The sequence below is a fragment of the Crotalus tigris genome, unplaced genomic scaffold, assembly GCF_016545835.1.
Source record: "Crotalus tigris isolate CLP2741 ecotype Arizona unplaced genomic scaffold, ASM1654583v1 scf7180000017568.12009008, whole genome shotgun sequence".
In the NCBI taxonomy this organism is placed as follows: Eukaryota; Metazoa; Chordata; class Lepidosauria; order Squamata; family Viperidae; genus Crotalus; species Crotalus tigris.
The window spans coordinates 404,949-432,026 of NW_024096478.1; the positions used below are offsets into that span (position 1 = coordinate 404,949).

At 35.3% G+C, this 27,078-nt stretch overlaps 1 protein-coding gene across 1 annotated transcript; it reads left to right on the forward strand.

Moving 5' to 3' along the window:
* Positions 1–60: 60 nt before the first annotated feature.
* Positions 61–27,078, forward strand: HSPA4 (heat shock protein family A (Hsp70) member 4). Its single transcript, XM_039351240.1, has 19 exons — positions 61–502; positions 4,852–4,909; positions 7,309–7,449; positions 7,996–8,118; positions 9,142–9,241; positions 10,436–10,569; positions 13,620–13,864; positions 15,176–15,252; positions 16,325–16,476; positions 18,735–18,841; positions 19,025–19,158; positions 20,453–20,634; positions 21,094–21,186; positions 21,674–21,826; positions 22,221–22,346; positions 23,060–23,167; positions 24,200–24,319; positions 24,420–24,581; positions 25,736–27,078. The coding sequence occupies exons 1-19, from the start codon at positions 396–398 to the stop codon at positions 25,940–25,942; spliced, it is 2,529 nt and encodes an 842-aa protein (XP_039207174.1). The 5' UTR covers positions 61–395; the 3' UTR covers positions 25,943–27,078.

Genomic DNA, 27,078 nt, shown 5'->3' on the forward strand with positions numbered 1-27,078 from the left:
GGTTACAGCTCGTGCGCGCTCTCCAGAGCGAAAGGGAGGGGGCTCCCGCATCGCGGTTGGAATCTCGCGAGAGTATCACCCGCCTCCTTCCTTTAGACGGGTCAGGATTCTTCGAGATCTCTCTGTGCTGCCGCTTCGCCCGTCCCTTCCCCCTCGCGAGGAGGCAGCCGGAGTCGCGTGCTGCGGCAGCCCATTTAAACAGTCGGAGCGGTCGCTCCGGGTGAACTGCGGAGGCTACTGCGGCGGACGGATTTCCCCCTCAGGCGGCGCCGGTCAGCATCTTCTCGGCTCTGCTTTCTTCGCCTGCCCGGCAACCGGCCCCGTGCGCTCTTCTTTTTTAAGTAGGCCTCTCGGGCCTCTCTCCGGCGTTTCTCTCCCTCGCCCCCGAAGGCACCATGTCCGTGGTGGGAATCGATCTGGGCTTCCAGAGCTGCTATGTGGCGGTGGCCCGCGCGGGGGGCATCGAAACGATCGCCAACGAGTATAGCGACCGCTGCACCCCGTGAGTAAATTAATCCGGCGCGGCGGAAAGCCGGGATAAAATGAAAGGCGAAAACTCCGCGGCATTGGGGGGGGGGTCGGTGGCGGCGGGGAAAGGCTGCGGAGGGCCAGTAGCCCCGCAAACTTGTCACCCCGAGCACGGGTGGCCTAGAAAACGTCGCATCTCCCTTAAGCTCTTACCATTTGGCTAGAATTGGAAGAGTAAAAGGTGATTACCACACGGAGCGGCCACACCTTTTGGTTTTCAAAGCAGAGGGAAGGGGAAAAAATGTGCGCCCTTATTAATTCATGAGTAACGCAAGGTGCTGCGCCTAGGAGGAATACTTTTCTCCTCCTTCTCTCCCCTCCGGCCCACATGTAGGTAGGGTAGGCACCCCTGGAGAAAGGTAAGGGAATGAATGGGTTCAGCACCGTCCAGGCGAGCTTAGGGGAAGGTGAAAGTAACCGCGTTTAAACGTTTCTGAAGCTGCCTTCCTAAAACTGCGGCATGCCTCGAGGTGGATGATGAGCGCTATGATTTGAAAGAGCTAACCGACAGCGGAATTGTTGAAAATAAGCTAATCCACCCAGGAACTTATATAATTAATATATACCGTCACGACTCGTTAAGCTTTATTTTATTTAATTTTGCATTTGATCGGTTGGGCAGAGAGAAGGCAGTATTTGTTCACAAAATTGAAAATAGGCGTCCTTCAGAAGGTGTTAAATTTCATTCCGTTTGAGGAGAATTTAGGAGATTTATCAGTTTGCTTCCTCTAGTGTAATCTCAAAACTGTTCTAGAAAGATCCTGTGTAGAACTATTTTAAAGATATGCCCTGTACAGGCAGATAAGTCAACTTGTAAAATATATGCAGTGCAACAGAAAAATGCATACCCTGATAAAGAAATATGGTGAGCAGAGGATTGGACTTTGAATAGCAGTAATGTTGTAAAATGTATTCATTGTTTAATACTAGCACCAACAAAATGTCGCTTTCCCCCCAATCCATCATTATAATTTGATATTTTAATACAATTTTAACTCACGATTTTTGTGTGCTTCTTGGTTCTGCCAATAGTTGTTGCATTTTGGTATTTTCTTTCCAAGGCTGCTCTTTTCCTTCCACTTTTTTATGATCTTGAATGAAATGAAAAACTCCATTCTATTTTATTTTATTTAAACAAACACACTACTTTAAGAAGAACATAAATTGGAAGAGATCCCAAGAAGTGCAAGACTGGGAACTTGGTATCTTTATGTTTGAAGAAAAAGTTGAGAAGGAATATGAAAGCGGTTCTCTTATATTTGAAGGGGGGTCATACAAAAAAAAGGCTATGACAGACAAAGCATAATTGTATTACTGTTACAAGAAAGAAGATGGTAATTGAATGTTATTTTTAAGTTTACAGTGGAGTGGTTGACAGTAGAATCAATAACAAGGTGGTGGGCTTTTTCTTTACTGGATGTGTTTGTTTCTATGCTGAACAGGATGTTGGATTCCATTATTGTACCTAAATTATCTCGCAACTAACTGCTTTCCTGGGAAAAGGTTATTTGTAATTTTAGTTTAGTGTGATTTGTGCGATATATCAGATGGTAACTATTCAGTGAGAAACTTGTTAGCAGTGTTTCTGAGATCAGGTTTGCTACTGTCTTAAGTGTATCACTCAGTGTAGTAGTGGGGAACATTTGATGCCCCTAATTCTTAATCAGTCCAACCAGCATGCCCAGTTGGAGTGATACAAGTTGTAGTGCAGCAACATACAGAAAGCCAGAATTCTGCTGTAAAAACTTTGATTACACCAAGAAAAGTAATTCAGGCAGGTTAATGGAAGCAGCCATAATGTATTCTAGCTATCCACTTAGTTGGCTTGTCATCTGATGCTGCTTCCACTTTCTTTGAAGATGTTAGAAACCCCTTTTAAACACATTAGAGATCTCTGTGATCTAGTATTTTGGTGTGGGAATTTTTATACTATATTTTATATTAAAAAAATCTTGAAAATAGGATCATTGTAAAATCTGGATTTTAGAAAAGATAAATATTGCATATTGGATTTCTTTTAAATTCTGTATTCTCTACATAGTTTTCATATAAATTTTCCATTTTGTAAACTCTCTGTTATAGCTGCGCAGTATTTACATTTCTGATTTTTCTAAGTTTAATCTATTAAACATGCTCATGCAGGTCCTTCATCCTTACTTATGTCCTTATTTTCATCTGTGCATCTTTCTCTTTCTTGCTGTATCATGTTCAATGTGTATTTTTTTTTATAAATTGAACTTGTTCATTTCCAAGACCAATTATATTGCAAAATTTTCCTAAGAAAAAAATGTATGTCCTAAAAATGAAGAAGTTTACTTTTATGTTTCTTGATTCTTTGAATATATCAGTTCATTTGTTTCAGTGGTCTTACGCCATACGTTTTGTTAAAAGACACATTACAGTAGTACAGTTTAGATTCCTGGCTGGTATTAGCAGATTTGGAAAGAAGAGGATTTAAAATTTGATAGTGTAGAATATATTGCTGAGAAATATATGTAGAATATATTGCTGAGAAATATATGTAGAATATATTGCTGAGAAATATATGTAAGAACCATTTGGTGTAGTGGTTAAAGTGCTGGTCTAGAAACCAGGAGACTGAATTCTAGTCCCACTAGAAAGCTAGCTGGGTGACTTTGGGTCAGTCAGTCTCTTTCAGCCCAACCCACTTCACAAGGTGGTTGTTCTGGGAAAAATAGGAAGAGAAAGGAGTACATATGTTCATCATGTTGAATTACTTATAAAGGCAGGATAAATAAATTATTTTTCAGTGTCAGGCAATATGAGTTTGGGCAGTACTACATACTGCTTTATTCTGTACAGATAGTCCTCAACTTACAACAGTTCATCTAGTGACCGTTCAAAGTTACAATGACAACCATTGCAGTATCCAAGTGGTCATGTGATCAGAATTCAGATGCTTGGCCGCTGACTCATGTTTTTGACAGTTGGAGTGCCTTGGGGTCATGTGATAAGCTTCTGCGACCTTCTGACAAATAAAGTCAATAGGGAATTCAGATACACTTAACTGTGTCACTAACTTAACAACTGTAGTGATTCATTTAACAACTATGGCAAGAAAAGTTGTAAAATGGGGCAAAATTCACTTAACAAATGTTTCACTTAGCAACAAAAAATTTGGGCTCAATTATGGTCATAAGTCGACCATAATATGTATATGCTTCTGTCTGTATAATTTGTAAGAGGTGAGTACAGCAATAAAACAGGCATCTTTTTTCAGTAAAGTTCCATTTGTATACATTTTTCATGGGGTATGTTTGGGGTTTTCAGTTTTTGAGTGAATTCCATAACACATGTCTTCTGTGGAATGAAATAGCAAGTATACCAACTTCTCTTAATCAGACACAGAGCTTTCCTAACTATTGATATTATAGTGTCGCACAGTCAACCAAATGTTTAGACTGGATTTGGCATTTTTGTCTATCAAATCTGTCCCAAGGATTATTATTACTAGCACATTTTATCTGCTATCTCTTTGTTCAAGGTGACTCTGAAGATGACTCTGAAAAGACAAAATAGTATATACCGTATATGCTGGCGTACAAGGCGACCCGGCCTATAAGACGACCCCAGTCTTTGTCGCCGAGCCGCATTCCTAGAACGTCGTCTTATACGCCAGAAACTACCAGTATTTCCGACGTATAAGACGACTCAGCATATAAGACGACCCCCGTGTTTGGCGCCGATTTTAGCGCTTGCGGAAGTCGCCTTATATGCTGGCATATACGGTATGTTGTCTCTTCAGGCTCCCTGAAAATCTGTTTCTTAAAAATAGGAGACACTTGGGAAAAGATTTACTAGGAATTTGTTCTGTTGCAGGAACAAAAACAAAAACAAAAACTTAAATCCAAGTCTGTAACATTATGAATAATAATCCTAAAATCATTTGCCTATAAATTTATCTATAAAAAAGCTCATCCACAAGGAAAGCTAACTTGTTGGAGAAAATTACAGTAGGTGGATTGTGTTGAATGGATAACTATAAATGGTTGTTTCAATAGAAGCAATTTTAATTTACCAAGGTTTGTTTATTTATTAGCTTTATATCCCACTTTTCGTACTTTATAAGTAACTCAAGGCAGGGAACATACGTAATACTCCTTTCCTTCTATTTTCCCCACAACAAGATGACACAACAAACCTCTTAGGAAATTTGTTCTCATTAAAAATAGATTTTAATAATAGATTCATTGAGTGCACATCATTATTAAGTTTCATATTATTTAAACTTACACATTGAAACTATATTAAACTGAAGTATTCTGATCTAATTTTTAAAACTATTGTTAAATTTTATATTAGGTCATGTATATCATTTGGACCCAAGAACCGTTCAATCGGAGCTGCAGCGAAGAGCCAGGTAAAGCTTTTATATCTATTTTTTTTTGTAATTCTATAATTGCTAGAAAAATATGAAAACACTGAATCATATCAATTTTTTGTGTTAAAACAGTTACGTTAAATATTTTGTTTTCAGGCTTAATGAACTTGACTTGTTGAAACATTTTTGTTTTCTATACCTAGTTTACTTATCCTATAAAAATTATCCTAACTCAGTGAATGTTGAAGTGGAATCCAAGTGGGAAATATTTATAGTGGAATCCAAATGGGAAATTTTTATAGTGGAGTAAACTAATGCCAATATGTCTCTCTTGTGTATTTCTTTCCTATTTTGATTGTTTCACTGTTCTCAGCAATTGAATTTAAGGAGGGATTTAATTGCTAAAATAGGGCAAAAGTATAAACTCAAAAATTCCATTCCTGATTCTGGATAAAAGATTTCTAGAAAAATACAAACCACACCTTAAAATTTCTATTGGCCCATTCTATGGGGATGAAGAGATAGTCCAGAGCTGAATTGTTTCAACAGAAAATTACAAGGGTGTTGTAATACCCCTCTTATTACGATATGTCCTTTATTTTATGGTTCTTGCATAAGTTCAGAAGTGGCTTGATTTAGTTATGATTATGAATGATAACTATCTTTTGCTTTTAAATTTGAACACTATTAGAAGACTATTGTGCTTTAGCCAATTATGGTTGATTTGTTGAATAGGGTCAGTTGCAGTGAGTATTTAAGGGGACTTCATGAAATTTCAAGGATATAGACTTGAGTGGAAATTTGATAAACTATCCTCCACAAAGGTAGTAGAAAATAACTTCTATAAAACTGCGCCCAAAATCGTAAGGATACCAGGAGCTGAGCTCAACTTGAGGAAATCTTTGTTTTTTCGTATAGATACTATATTCAGATGTATTGGATGCCTTGTAGGTGCCTGGAGCAATCAAATGTTAACTCGGTTTATATGTTAAAACAGAAAAAGTGCAAATTATTGCAGCTATATTTCATTTTCTTTGTTAGGATCGTAATATTTTAAAATGGAAATAATGACATGGTCTACATTATAATATGTGATTTATGAGAGGCTTGACTTGCAACACTCAGATCAGATGGTTGTTAACTAATAGAACATAACAAAAAATTGTTTAATCTTTACATGGCCTTAAAATATAAAGGAAATTGTAATTAATTTTTTATCTTCTAGATGAAGATCTTGCACTATGTCATAATCTTAATCATCCACAATATCCTTCCACCTTAAATTCTGACTTGAAAATATGTTGATTGTATTTGCTTTATTAAGACTTAACCAAAGAAATATTTAATACCATCACTAGTTTTTATTTCATTAAGATTCAATCAGTCCTACCAAAAAGCAATGCATTGAAAAGTTTGCTTGTAGTTGAGTTAGTGAATTAGTCATAGCAAGAAAATTAGGGTGCCACTTTCAGATGGAGCTGGTATTGTTGAAGGGAATCCTATTACCTAATTTTCTTGTGCAATTGTTGCACAATTTAGATGACTAAATTTCTTCTAACTTCATTTGCATATATGGGTAGTCTTCAACTTACAACTATTTATTTAGTGACCATTCAAAGTTATAATTGCAGTGGAAAAAAATGACTTTTATGACCAATCCTCATGCAACCATCACAACATCCCCATGATCACGTGATCAGAATTCAGGTGATTGGCAACTGGTATATATTTACAATGGTTATAGCATCCTGAGGTCATGTGATCACTAGCTGGCTTTTGACAAATAAAGTAATTGGGGGAATCCGGATATGATTCATTTAACAATTGCAGTGATTTGGTTAACAACGTGGCAAAAAGGTCATAAAATCAGGTATGACCCAAAAACTGTCTTGCTTAGCACTGGAAAGTTTGGTCTCAATGTTGCTGTAAATCTAGGACTACTTGTCGGTTGAGTAAAGTTCCTGAAGAACAAATCCTCAGTATAAAATATGGAAGTATTATTTTGAATGTGCTATTTCCGATATGTGTTCAATATCTTACGGTTGTTTTTCTGACTGTATTGTGTAGCATACTTTGATATCTTACAAGAAAAATGTGTAAGTTTATATACCGTATATGCTGGCGTATAAGGCGACTTCCGCAAGCGCTAAAATCGGCGCCAAAGACAGGGGTCGTCTTACACGCCGAGTCGTCTTATATGCCGGAAATACTGGTAGTTTCTGGCGTATAAGACGACGTTCTAGGAATGCGGCTCGGCGACAAAGACGGGGGTCGTCTTATAGGCCGGGTCGCCTTGTACGCTGACATATACGGTACCATGAAAAAAATTATGAGATTCTATAAAAGCATTCTTATATTTTTTCTTCAAAGTCTTTCTACAGCTTACTATAAAAATATTAATGTTCTGTTACATGAGGCTAAAGTCTGTTCCCTTCTAGGTAATTTCAAATGCAAAGAATACAGTGCAAGGTTTTAAAAGATTTCATGGTCGTGCGTTTTCGGATCCTTTTGTTCATGATGAAAAAGCTAAACTTGCTTATGAGCTTGTCCAGCTGCCCTCACTTTCTGTTGGCATTAAGGTATGACCTTGAATGTGCACATACTATTTACAAAGTTAGAGTACTGTTTGGCTATTTGGCAGAAGAGAAAAAAAAAAATAAAAGCAGAGAAATACAGATATTATTCAAATCTTAAGAATTCAACTGCTACAGTCTTCCTTAAAGAGATGGGAGTTGGGTGGCTTATAAATTATTGTTGTCAAACAGTTAGCCATATGTTTAGACTGGGTTTTTGTCCACTTATCAAGTCCTTCCCAAGGACTTGAGATAGGCAGATGTTGTTTATTAATATTAAAGTTAAACAATGCAGGATGCAAGCTGTTCCAAGTAAAGTTATCTTTTGAGGTTGACTGAGATGCATTCTTTGAGATAAAATAAGTATGATTAGAATTTATTCTCTTAAATATATGAAAAATAAAGCATACTGTTGATTGCTCTTTTGTGCTTATTTGTGAAGAAAAAGGAGAAATATACGGTATTTATACATTAAACCTATTGTTAAAGGTTTAATGGGGAATATTATTCTGGAAAATTACAGATTAAAATGTCATTTTGTTTCTAACTAAGGTTAAATATATGGAAGAAGAACGAAACTTCACAGTTGAGCAGATTACAGGAATGCTTCTCACTAAACTAAAAGAAACTGCAGAGAATGCTCTTAAAAAACCTGTAGTTGACTGTGTTGTATCTGTAAGTAATCAACCTGTATGTTTTTGATATTTTTTAAATTTAACTTTCCTAAAGGTTATGAATGAAATTGATTACAGCTTGTTGTCTAGCATCCTTAATGATGGTTTATCATGGTGTCTTTCAGGCTGTACAGGGTGGCTGATATTCTTCGTTTACAGATAAATAAAGGAAATATAGTATTTGGACTGTAATTGTAGTTAGTCATATGATTAAAGATTGATATTTTGTCTTGTAAATATTGTGTCTGTCACTTAAAGGTTTCTATAAAACTTACGAATATTAGGGTCTTAGTCAAACATTTAGTCACCACAATATACAAGCATCTTCAAGATACAATGATAATTGTAACCTGGTCCTGATTGCTATCATTAAGCAAGGGCCATGTGGGTTGTTAAATTAGGACCTCACCTGACTAACCTGTAACTTCCTGCCAACTTCCCCATTGATTTTGCTTGTGGGAAGCTGGCAGGGAATAACAGAAATTGTAGCCACATTACTACAGCTAGCTGCAATGGCTAGAATTCTGAAGACTGGTTTTAAGACCCCCATATTTAATGCTATTGTACATTTGAACAATCACTAAATAAGTGGTCATAACCTGAGGGTCCCCTGAAACACATTTACTTAGGATCTGGAACTACCTTGTTTTTATCTATCCAAGTATGTTAGGTATGACCAACATCAGGCTCCTTTCTAGCCTGGCAAGGTTGGATTGTCTATAATCCCATCCTTCTTTTTTACATTTACATTGTTGCTGACTTAAGTATTCTGTTTACTAAAATTTTCTATTTTAACATAAATTATTTTGCAGTTCTTGTATTAGTGTCTTGTAATAAACAGTATGTTTTTATTTGTTAAATATTAGCTGTTAACAGTGTTACTAGCCGGTTCATTTAACTTTTACTTCCCTATTGTATATATAACTTGGGGTAAAATACAATACATGTGGCTAAAAATCCAGTTATTAAAAATATTTTATTTGAAACTGTTCTTTTTAAAAATGAACTTTTAAATGTCTTGTAGGTTCCTTGCTTTTATACAGATGCAGAGAGGAGATCTGTCATGGATGCTACACAGATTGCTGGATTAAACTGCTTGAAGTTAATTAATGAAACTACTGCAGGTAGGTAGATAACTGCAAAGAATACTGAATTATACATTTGCAAGTCTTGCATCAAAGTTTTAAGTTTTATTTTAGTCTTAATCATACTATTTTTTCATTATATTGAATAAAGGGGAAATAATTCAAGGTTTATTTCCATTCAGTAAACTTTTTTCTGTTACGGTTCAGATTTGTACATGAGTACACTAATTATTTTTACATTTTGATTACTTTTAAATGTGAAAGTACAGAAATTCACAAAAGAAATTTGGAAGAACAAAACATTTCTGAAATATTTTCTCTTTTCAGGAAGCTTTTTAAGACAAACTTTACATTAATAAAAAAGATGTTTATACCAGTAACTGTATTGTATTAGAAAAGAATCTCTGCATGTATTTTTAATATACGCACATTCAAGTCCAAAATTAATTGCATTTTTATTATTAAAACTTGCCTTCTATCTTCAATCTTTGTTTTTCTTAATTAGGTTATAGAAATTAAGAGACAAGTGCTTAAATAATATAATAAATAATATAATATAATAAATAATAATCAACTTCAGTGATTAATAGCTCCCTCTGATACAGTACCAATAGGTAAAATACCGATGGGGTGGGGCATCTTGAATCAATAGTACCAACAGTATTTGTGCAACAGATGAAACAAAAGGAATTTCTTAGATGCACAAATATCTGCAGATATCCTGTTGCAGTTATGCCGTTGAAGTTTAGCCCAAGCTGTTGCTTGGAAGGGGTTATTTGCCTAATCGATTTATTCTTTTTTATAATGTCAAAACAGATTTTTTTTCTCTATAATAAAGAGTTAATTTATCATATAAATTTTAATCTATGTTATGAATATAGCTGTGGACTGATTTCCAGAATGCCCAGACATATGGAAGACTTTTGGCTTTATTGAAAATACGTTAATAAATAGAACAATCGTTTTACTTTGGTTTTATTTGAAATTTTTGAAACAGCTAATCCATATGTCTATCTACCTGAGAGAAATGAAGGTTATAATACTAAAGCAGTCTCATGCCATTTCTGAAGGAATCTAACTAAGTTATAGGTATCAGATGTGATATGGCTTGCATTTAGAATAAATATCTGGTTGATGATTGCCATTGTGGACTGTTTTAAATGGTGTTCTTAGCCAAAAATTAAAACAATTCTTAAATAGAGGATCATGAAATTTTTGTATGTTTCTGTCTAGTTGCTCTGGCCTATGGGATCTATAAACAAGACCTGCCTGCATTAGAAGAAAAACCAAGAAATGTGGTATTTGTTGATTTAGGGCATTCAGCTTATCAAGTATCAGTATGTGCATTCAACAAGGGTAAATTAAAGGCAAGTATAAAGTCTATTCATGTTAATTATAATGTTGCTACCATCTTAAGTATTATAGCTGAAAATTTGGAAGTGTTGATGTATTTGACAAATAAGGCTAGCAATTCAAAGCTAACAAGATGATTGCAAACAAATACGATCTTTTCACCCCCACTCCCAATCTTGTCAGAACTAATCCTTCGATTGCCCCCACCATTCTGCCAGAACCAAGAAAGCTTCTTGGATGAGAAATGTCTTTCTCAAAGAAAAAAAAAAAAACAATCCAGTTGCCTTTTGAAAACGTACCTTTGAGATGTAAAGCTAATTGTGTTACCTTTCTTGTAGAGCAGGGGTGTCAAACTGCCGGCCCGTGGGCCGGGCGCATCATGTGGAAACCGCGCCAATCCCATTGCTGGCAATGGCAAAACCAGCCAGATATGTTGCGTGACGGCACATGACATTGCGAGTTTGACATGCCTCTTGTAGAGTATTTTATTTAAAGGCAAGTTGTAGTAAAAACATCACAGTAATTGGGTTTTTGGACATTGCAGTAAGCCACTGCAGTAACCTATAAGATGGTTTGAGTTACTATAGCATAGCACTTTAATGTTATGGTACATTAAACATTTTTATGTTTATGGCTGAATGTTCTGCATTATTCAGTTTAGTATTAGTATTTCAGCAAACCATGACAATGTAATATATCATCTTGCCTCCTTATAAAAAGCAATATAATGAACTAAACTGCAGTGTTTGCTTTATATATGGCTATGAGAGGGTTAAGTAGCAGAGGAGGTAATAGCTTACATTTATTATATCCTTTAGTATTCATAATGTCAACTATTCATTCATTCCATTCATTCATTTTCTATAGTTGCCCGGCTCAATGGCTCTGGGCAGCTTATACTGTAATTAAAAAAATATAATTAAAATAGTAAAAACATTTTAAAACAATAAAAATAGAGATTTGAAAAAAAGATTTGAAATCTTTCTATTTTAACCCATTACAGTAAAGAAAAGGCTCCTAGGCTGATATAAAACATGTTGAACTCAAATTGTTCATAGCTAAGAATTTCTGCTTCAAGTGTTACAAACTCGGAGCAGAACATTCAGCGTTCCAAAGTTTTGTTTCACATTCTCTCTCCAGTATTCCAGTGCTGTCCATTTGATTTTAAGATTCCTTCATCCATGGAGACTTGAAAACCACATTTTTTCCTAAGCAGCAAATACACATTCTGTCTCTGCCACTTCTGGACCAGTTATATATACAATATTGCCTGACTAGTTGTTGTCTTTTATTTCTTTGCTATAAGGAAATTAAGTGCACATGTTGTATGATAATGTAATTGTCCCTGTGTTTTTTGTCTGCTATAATTTTGGGTAGGTTGCCAGGTACATAAGTGTTACCATGTGCTGCATTATAGATTCTGTTTTCTCTTAAGTTGTGTACCTGTGTACCCTCACAGCTGTTTATTTCATATACATGTATTCCTCGACTTATAACAGTTCATTTAGCGACGGTTCAAAGTTAAAATGGCATTGGAAAAGAAAATGACACAACCATTTTTCATACTTAAGATTGTTGCATCAATCCCATGATCATGTGATTAAAATTCAGATGCTGAGCAACTGGTTCATACTTATGACAGTTGCAGTGTCCCAGGGTCATATGATCTCCTTTTTTGCAACTTCTGACAAGCAAAGTCAGTGGGGAAGATAGATTCACTTAATATGACAAGAAAGGTGGTAACATGAGGCAAAACTCACTTAACAATTGTCTTGCTCAGCAACAGAAATTTGGGGCTCAATTGTGGTTGTAAGTCGAGGACTACCTGTATTGCTCACTTTAACCCTGAGTGAAAACAATTATTGCCTGTATTGGAACTGAAATGAATAATGGCTCTGTTCTGTGGTTTATTGAGCAAGTATGTACCCATCTGGAATATAGATTCCCAGATGGTGAATTGAAAGAGTGGGTTTCATTTGCGATATCAACATTACAAAACAAGATTATGTTTTTGAAAAGAAGAATGTCAGAATATGATCTCTACATAGGCAAACATCCTGAAATTATTTACCATTGAATCACACTTGAAGTTGAATTTACGTTGATGTGAAAGATTGGTCAGAAGTGAAAATAGATATGGCGAAAAGGACAATTACTGCACAGTACAATGCCTTTAAGTTTGCTTTTACTGCAAAACTTGTAAATTAGCACAGACCACTCCCCACCATTGCCATATACACCATGAACAATATAAAGCTCACATTTTTCCAATTACTAAACATCTGGCCCCATTTTAGGCATCCAGTAAAGAGACAAAGCAATGTTTCATTTAATGAACATTTCATTTAATGAACAAAATGACACAAAAAATTGGAAGCTTACCTAATGGATTCAGTGTTGACTGTGACTATTTATTCCCCCTGGAAAAATGACAAGAACAGATGACAAAAACTGAGAGGAGCTGATGGTAGCACATAATGTCTGTGTGCAGGATGAAGGTGGATAGTCCTCTCCGTTGCTTTATTTTAAACAAGCTGTGCATACTCATTAGAATGTAGTAAGTAGAAGGGAAATTGGAGTCAATCCACTTCAGTCTCCAGGCAGATTAATGGCTGCTCAACTATAAGGTACTGTAGCCATTAACTCACATTTAGATAATGCAGGAAACTCGTGAGTGTACCAGGTGATTTAGCCTTACTACAGCCATATGCTTCTGAATAATTAGCGTGGCTCAGTATATTATGAAAAAGCATTCTCTCTGTATAAATGATGATTCTGTAATTGACAGTTGCTAAGGATATTAAAGATAGTCTGGTACAATGTTTTCTACATTCCGGTAACTTTTTCTTTCAGCTTGGAAGTGTCTATTGATGTTTAAGTAAGATTGGTTTGTGTGTGTGTGTGTCTTAGTAATTAAACATGCACACTACATGGCTGCTGTAATTTCTTAAATTAGTATTTTATATGACCCTAAACTGGCTTCATTATCGATGATTGGGTTAACCAGTTGATTAATAACTTGCCCTCTGTTTAATAGAGATGCTTTTTGTTTTTTATTGTGAAGGTACTTGCAACAGCATTTGACACCATGCTCGGTGGCAGGAAATTTGATGAAGTATTAGTAAATTATTTTTGTGAAGAATTTGGGAAGAAATACAAACTAGACATAAAGTCCAATATTCGGCCCTTGTTAAGATTATCTCAGGAATGTGAGAAGCTGAAGAAGCTTATGAGTGCAAATGCTTCTGACCTGCCCATGAATATAGAATGCTTCATGAATGATATTGATGTCTCTGGGACTATGAACAGGTATTGCAGATTAATATACCTTAGTAATGAACTTGTAAAAACTTTATCACTGTTTTAAGTATGTGAGCACACCTCCCTGTTTACATCTTTATTTTAATTGGAACTGGAAACTCCATTGTTAAGTGACACAGGAACACCTGTGAAAAAAACCGACATGATTGTGCCACTTAGCCACATCAGTTCTGGCAGCCTCAGTTGCCATTTCTAAGCAAGGAATGCAAGCATCATTAAGCAAGGACCTCACTTGATCATGGCTTATGACTTCCTGCCAGCTTCCCCTTTTGCTTGTCAAAAGCCAACAGGGAAGATCACAGATCATGACTGTGCGATCACAGAATGCTGCATCGGTCATAAGTATAAGGACTGGTCATAACTACCAATGGTTCAGCATAACTGTAAGTTCAAACTGTTGAATGAGTGGTTGTTAAATGACAACTACCTGTAATGAAGGGAATGGAAAAGTGGACAACTATATGTTACAATTAGGAAAATTATTAACTATTTCTACTGCAGGTTTTTTTTATCTCTCAAAGCTAGATCTGAAGTTTTGATAATGTGAATTATTTAGGAGTGCTGTTTCTATCATCTTGGAGTGACATGTAGATGTAATCTCCAATTTGCTTCCAAATTACAGTTTGAACACGGAAAAAGGAGAAGAGTATTAACTATATAAAGAATAAATGCATAGTACATAATGTTTAGTTTAAGTTCAGTTTAGTTTGCCTCTCTGACATGGGGGTGGATGGGGAAGACAACGTATAACTCAGTGAAAGCAGCTTATGTCATTGTATTTATAAATGTATACTTCTTTAAATAAATTAGTCTGCAGATGCTGTACTACTGCGAATAGCACATCCCAAAGTATAATACAAAAATGTTTTAATCATTTAAGTCATTAAAGCCATAATTGACCAAAATTTTGTATTAGTATGTAGGTATTTGCTATGGATTTAATCATTGATTTGTGCTGTATAACCTTGAGTATATGTGACAATTTTACTGTAAGCTGGAATGAGAAAGAGAGGAATGATTAATCTCTTAACATGTAGAAACTCAACTTCTCTGTGGCATGTTTTTATAGAAATTTGTTTTTATGGATTGTGGGAGTGAAATAAATAAATGAAGCATTTTACCTAAACAAAAGAGCTGAAGAATACAGCAGATTGAATTATCTGAGTTTTGGTTTGTTATCTAAATACATCTACCTAACTGCAACTTCGTTAATGTTGCCAATTTGGGGGATTAATCATTTAAGAGACACTAATTTTTATGCTTTTTTTCATAAAAATAATTTTCTATTTTCACCCGCAGAGGCAAATTCTTAGAGATGTGTGATGATCTTTTGGCCAGAATAGAACCACCTCTTCGCAGCGCCTTAGATCAAGCTAGTAAGTATACATTTTGCTATTTGGAGTGCAGTAGAGGACTAATAAATGTAACTGCAGAAACACTAAAGTACATAGTTGAGCCACTTGTATTTTGAAACTGCTAGGTAAAATAAAATGAACATTACTAATAGCGAATGATACAGAAATTAGGATTAGGGAGGTTCAGATTCAAGCACTCAATCATTAATTTCTCCGGGTGACTTTGGTTACTTTTTATCACTCAGTCCATTAACTTCACATGGCTGAGAATAAAATTAAAATACTAAGAATGTTTGCCCCAAGCTTCCGGAAAAAGATGGTATGCAAATCCAACAAATACAAAATATTATTTGGGAGTATCGCAGTTCTCCATCAGAGCACAATTGTATTTATAATACAAACAATAATTGTTTGTATTATAAATATTATACCTTTGTTTTCCTTTAACTAGAATGCTAAATATAAAACAGTCTTGACTTTTGGTAACCCCCCCCCCATCTTGTTATTTGTAAGTATTGTGTTCTTTGACTGGAAATTTAACTGTATCTTTTTATGCCTAGAAAATACCAGTCATATTATTATTCATGTATTATGTTGCCCAGTTGTATGTATATAATATCCACCCAGTAAACCGCCCCCAAGAAATATGAATATTCAGCATCATCCAATCAACATCAAAGATATATTTTTTAAAAAAGGAGCTCTCCTAAACATCTAGTAGACAGGCCCCAAGGATTGCTTTGAGGGTAGTATATTCTAGTCCAGCCCCCTGCCCAGACAGGAAACCCTATACCATTTCAGACAAATGGTTGTCCAATCTGTTTTAAAACCTTTTCTACTTAAGCAAGTAGACAGAAATATAGTCGAAAATTGCAAGATATTTTCCTCACTCAAATCCAAATGGAACAATTCAAAAATGTTTCTTTCACTTTTAATTTGTTGTGTGTGTGTGTGTGTGTGTATTACAAGACTGATGTGCCAGTGATACTTGCATTGATGAAAATGCCATTGTAGCACATGTTGAAACTGGATTTTATTACTGCAAATGAATTTAGATTTAGAATGACTCTACTGTTTTTCTTCTTCTTCACAGAATTAAAGAAGGAGGATGTCTGTGCAGTAGAAATAGTAGGAGGGGCTACAAGAATTCCTGCTGTAAAAGAACGGATCAGTAAATTTTTTGGTAAAGAACTCAGTACAACTTTGAATGCGGATGAAGCGGTCACACGAGGCTGTGCATTGCAGGTAAGAATTCACTTTTAATTTCAAAGGAACCACAAATAAATGTAGTGGCTGAATTGGAAAGAAATGTTGAGTGTTTGTTAGGAAATGCATTTTGCTCCATCAGTAGTCAAATGAGTTTTTTCAAATGTAAATTTACATAGTCCAAAACCAAAAACAATTGCATGAACTAGGGTGTGTATAGGGTAACATTTTTCTCCTTTCCATTTCTCTGCAATCCCTACCCAAACATCTAGCACACTTTGGAATCTTCCTTTCAGATGTGTGATCAACTCCAGAAGAAAAAGAATTTGTGCCCTAAGATTTCAGTGGATGTTCGGATTGGATTGTCTCAGCATATTTGGCAATAGGGAATGTGCAAGAGCACTTCTAATCTTTGGATTGGATTGTCTCAGCATATTTGGCAATAGGGAATATGCAGGAGCACTTCCAGTCTGAAGCTAAGAAAGTGCTTTGGAGCACACATGAAAGTGTATTGGCTCCAGATATGTATTAACTTGAGATCATGGGGCTGTCATGCAAAGCTAGGAAAAGGCATGGCTTTAAGAGGTAGTCCTCAACTTATAACCAGTTGCTTATTGACTGTTCGAAGTTATAACTAACCCCAAAAAAGATACTTATGACCTACAGTCATAGTTCCAGTGGCCACCACTTCCCCATTCACATTTGCAGCATCTCATGGTCACTTGGTCATGACTTACAACTTTTTTGCCAAAGACTGGTGTTTACTTCCTGTTTCCAGCAAAAACCGCCCCTTGTGGACAATGGGTTAACTTAACGAATGCTGTATTTGCTTAACCACCGCCACCACCGCCACCGCAAAAAAGGTCATAAAATCAGGTGTGGTCACATAATGACCTGCTTAACGACTGGCATAACTTGTGAGGACTACCTGTATGCACGCCCAGTGCCCACTCAAAGCATCTTTTCAGCTTCAAATCTGAAATGCAGCTCATCCCTCTGTGTAAAGGGATTGCCACCTTACCATAAATAATAATAGATTATTCTTACCACAAATTGCTTCTTTAGTATAAATTTAAAACTACTGTGCTATTATGTAGAATTTGTGGATGGCATCTGAAATTCCATGATTAGTTATTTTAACTAAATTCAACTTAACATGGGATTGTTCTTCTTAAAGAGAGCCACTGTTGACTTGACAAAGTAGGACTGGTATAGATTCTGATGATGCTTAAAATGAGATTAATTGCCTTTTTTTGAAAGGAGGTGGAAAGCTGTGGATCCAGTTACTATTGACTGCATCTATCATGCTCTCTTTTAAAATGTTTGGATGGCCCTGAACTATTGGCCTTCTGCAGATCTGTGAATATCTGGTTTTTGTCCCATGCGTTGAGCCAAAATGGTAGATGTGGTGTATACATGTCTGTCTGTCTGTCTCTCTGTGTGTGTTTTAATTGCCAGTCTTGGTTAGGTCTTGATTATTATTTGATTTTTTACTTCTGATTTTGTACTGCATTTACTCATTTATACAATGCACTGCTGAGATTCACAGATTGTGAGAAGGGTGGCTTTATAAATCATTTAAATAAATAAATCAAAACTTTTCTGTATCTGTTTATAGTTATAGCTTTTATTACTTGTTTCCTTTTATTTTTAAGACTTACATTTTAGTGATATGTTAAATATTTTAATCTTTTTTTAAATAAAATTGGAATTCATGACTTTATAAAATAACCCAATGACATTTACATTTTCCTTCTCTTTGCAACATAATGATAAAAGTATGTTTTCAAATATTTGCAGTTATCCATTATGTTTGGTAAACAAATGTAGATAATTTGTTCATCCCTAATTATTTGTCTAATTATTATTTAACTAAAGATAGCCAAAGCCAGTTTCTTGAATAAAAGCTTAATTGGGAATTATAGCCTGTTTCTAACTGAAAATTGCCATTTTTTTTTTTATGGCTGTAAAAGACAAAAGGGAAGTGCATAATTCTGTAAGCACGCAAGGCAGCAAAGAAGTAAACTTTTCCATCTGTAACTGTGAAATAAATTTCACAGCATTAATTTTTAAAAATTAAATTGTAATCAGATGAGATGGTGTCTGACAAGTGCAAAGAGATGGGACAGACAAGATGATAAGGCACTGCAGTTTCGTACTTCTTACATCCAGAGTTTGACCATATGCTAATTGAATAAAGAAGAGTTTTTGAAATTGAAACCTATCAGCCGCTTGGTGTTATACATGATTGACAATTTGATGCTGCAGAACTGAACTTATTTTTTTTTCTCTTACAGTGTGCTATTCTATCCCCAGCTTTTAAAGTGAGAGAATTTTCTATCACAGATTTGGTGCCATACCCCATTTCTTTAAAATGGAACTCCCCAGCAGAAGAGGGGATAAGGTAAAACTGAACTCCTAACAAAGCTGATTTGTATGTCCTGTTATATGAATATGCATATAAAACTCCATAAACACTATATCGTTAACGTTTAATATATTCGAACCATTGACATAATTCTTGTAGCATAAGCTGTGTCTCTAAAACTGCTTATTTGAGTGAAACAAGGATGTATTCTTTTTATAGTGATTGTGAAGTATTTCCAAAGAATCATGCTGCACCTTTCTCCAAAGTCCTTACATTTTACAGAAAGGAACCCTTTACTTTGGAAGCTTATTATAGTTCACCTAAAGAATTGCCATACCCAAACTCTGCCATAGGTATGTAGCATAAGAGACATTGTTTCTGTGTATTTAATACATGTATCTCGATCTAGGAACATACCTGTCAGTTATTTTGTCATGAAATGTGTTAGTGTTAACATGCATGCTAAAATGTAAGACAGAGACTAGAACATAATATTGTAGGCAATGCTGTATTGTGTTATCAGTTATGTGTGAGATTGTTTTTAAACCCATCATAAATCCTTCTTGGTCCATGGCAAAATTAGAAAGCTAGCAGTACATGCCACACATAGCTAGAAAGAAAACTAGTATTCATAGCAAGGCTGGGAAGGAAGGGCACAACTGGGGATGAAAAATGGTTAAGACAGAAAAATGGACAAGGAGTAGAAAGGGGTAAAGAAAACTGGACCAAAATTGAAGAGATGGAGGCAAGATTCTTTTTTTAAAGATAGTAGAGTGTCAAGGGGAATTATGCATTTTAACAGCGGAGGTTGCAGTAAACTGGCACTTCTACCCAATGCAAGGGAATCTAAGAGGCTCTTCCCAAAGGAAAGAATTAAATGAGAGAGCTACTTTCACATTCATAGAGCAGATTGTGCAACCAAGTCATTAAAATGGCAATGTCCCCACAATTTAAAATAATTTATTACAGTATTAAGGGGCAGAGAACCTCCATCTGTCTGCTTGCAACTGTACTTGAATTATGGAATGCATAGTGAAATGACTCTGTTTTAGAGGAACCGTTATCCTCGTTTGAGTGAATCCTTCTTGGCACTTAACTGTTGAATTAAACAAATATCTTAGATATAGAAGCCCTTCAAATTTAATTTATTTGCTCCTCCTTATTTTCTATTAGTTAGAACTGCCAGAGACCCAAGAGAAGAATGTATACATGGGGAAAGAACCTGTTTACCCTTGAACAGAGTTGTACCTCTAAGAAACTGAAACAATCAGCCTGCAATCTGTTTTATAAATTTAAAGACATGATGATTAAATATTGTCCAGCAATTGTTTTAACTAATACACTGTTTAATTAATAATTAGATTACAATAATTTAAATTCCCATTTTGATTGTTTTAAATAGTGAAAATGCAGAATAAATGTTTAGTAAAATAACTCAATCACTGAAGGAAAATCAAATAAATTGCTGGTATACAGTATCTTTGGTTTTATATATTTGGAAAATATCATGATCTTTTAAATCAGCAAATTTTGTACGCATTTATTAAAAGACAGTAATGGAAACAGTAGAGATTTCAACTATTTTCTGTTAGCCATTCCAATTTAATATTTTTACTCCAGTGAAAATATTTTTTATTTCCCATTTAGCTCAATTTTTAGTTCAGAAAGTAATACCCCAAAAGGATGGATCCAGTTCCAAAGTGAAAGTTAAAGTCAGAGTAAATATCCATGGCATTTTCAGTGTTTCAAGTGCATCCCTTGTGGAAGTTCATAAATCAGAGGAAAATGAAGAGCCCATGGAAACAGATCAACATACAAAAGATGAAGAGGTAATTTTTTTTTTTTGCCAAATGTTGCTGTTAAGAACAATAATTCAATTCTGGTAACAGCTTCCTTTATCATTAAACTTCCAAATACAGGACTACGCAAATCTAAGACTAAAGGTTACAAGATTATATAAAAACTGCAACCACAGAGTGCATTGATTTTGCTAGCTATTAACAGTGTCCACTTACTTGTATAGAAAATGTCTACTTCTAAATAAGTGGTTAAAGAACTTAGATTCATGAAAGTAAACACATAAGAGCTGGAGTGTACCATATATGTTACTAAAACAAGGGGTGCAAGTAGGCTTCTGTCAGTTATGTGCCTTAAATAATGGCATCATAATAATGTGCTTTCCTTCTAAAAAATGCTGGAATGGGACCCAGACAAGTTGAGTTCCTTTTAGTATCTATTCAATAGAATAGGGGTTTCATGTAATCCAACATCTTGCTTTCTAATTTCAGAAGATGCAAATAGACCAGGAAGAGCAACAGAAAAGTGAGGAACAACAACAGCAAACACAAGTTGAAAACAAGACTGAATCTGAGGAAATGGAGGTAAAAGTTATGTCTGAAAATAAAACATGCTTTAAAATTAGTTGAATAATAGAAAGAAAATGGCAGATTACTTTTCTGCTCTAAGGATGAGCTAAGATAAAATTATTAAACCGCCTGTTTGTAAAATAATTTGATATTTTTTTCAGTACATGTTTCTTAAGGCAAAGGTCCCTAATCCCCGGTCCATGGACCAGTACTGGGCCATGGCATGCCAGCAACCAGTCCGCATAAACAAGCAAAGCCCCACCTGCGAGATGCAGGCAGCACACAAAACCATACACCCTCTGGTACACGGAAAAACCTCTCTCCATGGATCCGGTCCCTGGTGCCCAAAAGGTTGGGGACTTTTGTCTTAAGGCATAATTCCCAGTTATGTTGATGGGACAATTCAGGGCAGAGTTGTTTATGAAAATGAATAGCTTCCAAACCAGAATTCATTACATGTTTCTGTCCTGAATTCTATTTTAAAATAACTTTTTGAATGCAGACATCTCAGGCTGGATCGAAAGAAAAGAAAACGGACCAGCCCCCTCAAGCTAAGAAAGCTAAAGTAAAGACAACGACAGTGGATCTTCCAATTGAGAATCATTTGGTGTGGCAGATAGGAAAGGATATGTTGAACTTATTTATTGAGAATGAGGTAAGTTAATTTAAAACACTTAACATGGGATTTCGGCCTGAATGGAAAACAAAAGGTGCAATGTAGCCTTGTAATCTCACTCTGTCATCCTGCAGTAAAGGAAGATCAGTGGTTGATATTTATTGCTTACCTTAGAAGTGATAACAGTGGGTTGACTTGTTTGGGCTCAGAAGGTACGCACTGTTTGCATGATGCTAACAAGGAATATCAGGACATAGGCTGAATTGGAAAATTGAAAGACACTTTGGAAGAGGCAGTGGCCAACTAGTATGTTGTCAAGAAAACTGCATAGAGATCTTTGACTTTATCGGAAGTCAAGTTTTGTTCCATGGAGGATGCTTAAGAGAGAATTGAATTGTACACAGTCACAGTAACCGTTTTATATTTCCTGCAGGGTAAAATGATCATGCAGGATAAACTGGAGAAGGAGCGGAATGATGCCAAGAATGCAGTGGAGGAGTATGTTTATGAAATGAGAGACAAACTCTGTGGCGTGTATGAAAAATTTGTTAGTGATGAGGTAGGTTTTAATGATGCGCAACTAGGAAAAATACAAGCAGATCTACTCAGAATAATCTAATATCAGTCATCAGCTTCTCTGTCAAAATTTTCAAGCTTTTTCACGGAAGGTAGTACATTTTTAGGCAATGTAAACCAGAAATGTACACTTGTATGGACTTTGCTACTGCATCCTTTTTTACAAATTTGTTTTCTATCTCTGCTAAGTTGCCAATCTCTTGATATCTTTAACCCACTGATCTCTTTAATTCCACAAATATTTATAGTACAAAGAGTCCTTGCTTAGTGACCATTTTTTCAGCAACTGTTTGAAGTTACGACGATGCTGAATGAGCAGACTGATAGACTGTCCTTGAAGTTGCAGCCATCACAATGTCTTTGCAATCATGTGGTCTCCATTCAGGCTCTTGGCAACTGGTGCACAGTTATAATACAGTAGTCCCAGCATTCTGTGGTCACATCACCATTTGTGATGCTCACTGATGTGTTGTCGTAAGTCAGTATGGTCATGTGATTTTTTTCACTTTATGACCATGCCACTTAGCAGTCAAATTCCCGGTCCCATTATGGGCATTAATTGAGGACTGTCCGTGCATTATATAACTTGGTGGCATATTTGATTCTCAAAATTAGGAAGTTGGGAGTTCAGTTCAGTTGTATCAGAACCATTCTTCACTGAAGAATAACACTTTAATTTATTTGAATTGTTTCCAGGATCGTAATAGCTTCACTTTGAAGTTGGAAGACACAGAGAACTGGTTGTATGAAGAGGGTGAAGATCAACCAAAACAAGTTTATATTGATAAACTTGTTGAACTGAAAGTAAGTGAAACCGAAAACTGCCAGATTTTCTTCAGCTATAAAGATTTTCTATTTATTGAGCAACAAAAAGAAACATTGAAATTAAATTCATCTATATGATCCTGATAGCATGTAGCTGTAATGTTTCCTTTTTTCATGAAAACATCATACGTGATGTTCTGCCTTTAGAATTCTTTAACAAGTAGTGTTTGGACATTTTTAAACTACGTACTAGAGTGAATCATCTTCCTGTAAAAAGAATTTTCCATGTAATTCTTAGGAAACCTTTGAATATGCTGGCCAGGTTCACACATTAAGGTTTATACGGCTTTGAGTTCTGTGTTCTGTGAACTAAGCCATTAACTTTTAAACAACATATTAAAGTGATTATACGTACAATTTTAGCTATTGTATTCAGCAAACCAACGTTAAACTATGACCTAGCTGTATGAACTAGTCATAGATTTCAGTCACACAATATGTTACATGCATTGTTGAGAAATACTGATGCTATATCTGACGTTTTGGGTTTGGTTAAAATGCATATTAATTGGTCATCTTAGAGAAAGCCCTTCTGCTTCCATGTATTTATCATTGCTTTAAGGTTTTTTTTTAAATGATGTGTGCTAATAAACATAGAGCTGCCTTCAATGCAATGCTTCAGTTTTCATTGCACAGGCACGCACAGCCTAGTTTAGGTTGAGGGTTGAATTTGGTCTTATGTATGCTAGAAGACACAATCCAAAAACAGATGAGGCTAGGAGCAAAACTAGATTTGATTTGTTTAGTTAAAATTATGTATTCAGTTTGTTTGTTTTTTCCTGTTAATTCCAGAGAGCACTTGTTAATATTACTGTCTTGTTTATATACCTGTCTTCACTTAGGGCACATTACAGTTATCATTTGTACTGTCTTTTGGAGAGAGGTTTGAAGGGCTAAAAATTATAGCATGCTTAACTTGAAATACTTTCAGCGATTTAAAGCAGTTTTTAGCATGAGCACCTTTCATCTCACTTGTTACTAACTTCTTGGTGAATTTTTCTCTTAATTCAGGCTGTGGGGCAGCCTATTCAGGCACGATTTCAAGAATCTGAAGAAAGACCAAAAGCTTTTGAAGAGCTTGGGAAACATGTTCAACAATATATGAAAGCTGTTCATGCATTTAAAGAAAAGGTGTCCTTTTATATCTTTCTTAACGTTCAAAATAGATTTCAAAAATTTTGATTCTTTTTTCAGTAGTAAATTGAAATAATGTTTCTCCTCCCCCGACTAGGATGAGCAATATGATCACTTAGACCCTGCCGAAATGGCTAAAGTGGAGAAGAGTACAAATGAAGCAATGGAATGGATGAACAACAAGCTTAATCTTCAGCACAAGCGAAGTCTTACTTTGGACCCTGTTATTACAGCAAAGGAAATTGAAGCAAAAACAAAAGTAAATAAGTCTTTAAACTTACTGCACTGGTGGTATTATTTTTTTAGACTTTTTCCTATAGATTTTACATTATCTCAGGATGGCAAAAAATGATTTAAATCTTTTAAGCCAAGAGTTAATCAATGTGTTTTATATACAATTCAGAAAAAAAGAGGCAGGAGGTACCATACTATTGATACTTTGAAGTAACAGAGCTCATATTGTTTCTCTTGTCTTGATAGATTTAATAAAGCAGTGAGTGGACATTTAAAAAAAAAAGTGGATGTCTCCCCAGCCCAACTAATTATCAAAGCTTTGGTTTTATTATCAAAATAAAAGAGCAATTATTAGCATGGAAAGAAAATAAATTATATGAATTTTTTACAAAGATTCTGCATCTGTTCCAAGGATAGATTAGACAACAATAGAGCAACAATTAGACCACATATTATATGGACTACTGTGATCTCAAGCAAATTTATTCTGACAAACCTACAGAGAAAGATTTATCTCAGATAGATTTCTTCACACTGTGAGAAATATTTTTATTTCTTCTTGAGAACCTAAAAGGATTGTGTTACGGTGTAAAAGATCTTACTAGAAAGAAAAAACAGTTGAAACAGTTTTGGATTGAATGAAGGATGAGAGACATATGGATAGGAATCTAGATAAATGTTTCTGTGTGGTTGCCAAGAAAAATTCTTTCAGCTTTACTAAAATGTATCATTATTTACATTGTTGGCATTTAGCCCAATTAAGAATGTCGTAGATGTCTATGTTCAAAGCTTTGAAACAGGTACAATAGACAGGGATGTTTTGTTCACTTTTGCTGAAGTATATGTTAAAGTTTCAAAATTTCAGAAATACTTAAGAAGCTTTATGACTAGATTATTTCAAGTTCAGTTTTGTGAAGATATGTTAGATTGTACTGGGTATTTGAATGCATTGTATTCAGTTAAAATGTAAAAACAGAAATTACTACAATGGTTTGTACTACTATATTGATGCTTGTCTCCACAGTTACAGTTTTTTTTCAGCATGTTTTCTACATGTGCAATGACCTATCATGAGGTTTTCTGGCTCAGTTTGGCCATTGCATGTTAACTTTCATACATTTTGGGAAGTAGCCTGGATATAATTGGGTCATTTAGTGCTGTCCAACTCTTTCATTTCAGGAACTGATAAACATCTGTAATCCTATTGTTACCAAACCCAAACCCAAAGTGGAACCACCAAAAGAGGATCAAAAATCAGCAGAACAGAATGGTCCAGTAGAAGGCCAGGGTGATGCCACCAAGGCTTCTCAGACTGCTGAACAGCATACAGATTCAACAGCTCCAACATCTACAGAAAAGAAACTTCCGGAAATGGATATTGATTGAATTCCAGTTCTTTATATTACATACTACAATAAAGCTTTATGTTGTCTACTTTATGATCTGAATATAAATGGGAGCGAATTGAGAACTGTTATTTTTCTCACAGTACATTTTTGGATGGGATTAGTTGGTAGGGAGCAGCAAACTCTTGGTTACCGTATTTTCCGGTGTATAAGACGACCCCCGACTTCGGAGACAATTTGCATGGTTTAGAAAGTCGTCTTATACGCTGGAAAATACGGTAGTTAAATCTTCAGCTGAATAAGTTCAGTCTTTTGCCATATGATGCCAGAAATCCTTGATAGCTATTAGATTTGCACATCTGCTCTTTCAGTTTAATCCTCTTCATGTTGTGAATCCCATTATTTAAAGTGTAAGAGCAACTAGAATGTTTTGGTAGTTTGCTTTTAATCTACAATTAAATTACTATTGTGGATTGAAGCAGCATTAGTTGATGGAAAACTACCAGAAGTATTTAAAGCTCTGGTTCTAACACAAAAGAGCAAAATAAAGATATTAGATTGTGATCCCTTTGCAATTATGGAAGCAATAATAGCATGTTTTATACCTGGAAGTTTAATTCATTTTTATTTTACCATTTTATGGTTATGTGAGATATAAGGCAACATGGCTCAGATTACTTATTCAGGTTAAATGTAAAGAAATGAAGTAGCTGGAGTGTTTTTTCCCAGTTCATGTTCACACTCTATTAATATTCATTATGTCCTAGGTGTTGTATCAAATTGTTTATCTGATATGCAGAATAGAATTTATCTAAAATATGCTATTAGATCCAATATGTATCCTCATGATAAATTTCTCCCCAGCTATAAGAAATGCTGTGTAAATTTCTGTCTCTAGCTTAGTTGTAGGGGGAAAAGGAGGGAATACTGCTAGCTGCCTCTGGATTATTCTGATTAGTAGCTAACATAGAAGATAGTATTCGTTTTCCTACACTTGAAAATGATCATTTTATCTTCCAGCTAAAGAAGGAATCTGGCAGTTTGCTCTTGTGTTCATTTACACTTTGGCTGTGTTATTCTTCTAGTATTGATAATTGTCATTAACTTGTATGTGTTGAAATCAAATGAAAGCTTCCATACACATTACAAGAAATAAATGCACTGGATTCTGTTGCA

What these genes read in the sequence shown, in the direction of transcription:
- HSPA4 (XM_039351240.1), top strand. Translation starts at nt 396, where the DNA reads ATGTCCGTGGTGGGAATCGATCTGGGCTTCCAGAGCTGCTATGTGGCG. An exon ending in AAAAATTTGTTAGTGATGAG is followed by an intron (nt 22,347 to 23,059) that starts GTAGGTTTTAAT and finishes AATTGTTTCCAG; the next exon opens with GATCGTAATAGCTTCACTTT. An exon ending in AAATTGAAGCAAAAACAAAA is followed by an intron (nt 24,582 to 25,735) that starts GTAAATAAGTCT and finishes CTTTCATTTCAG; the next exon opens with GAACTGATAAACATCTGTAA.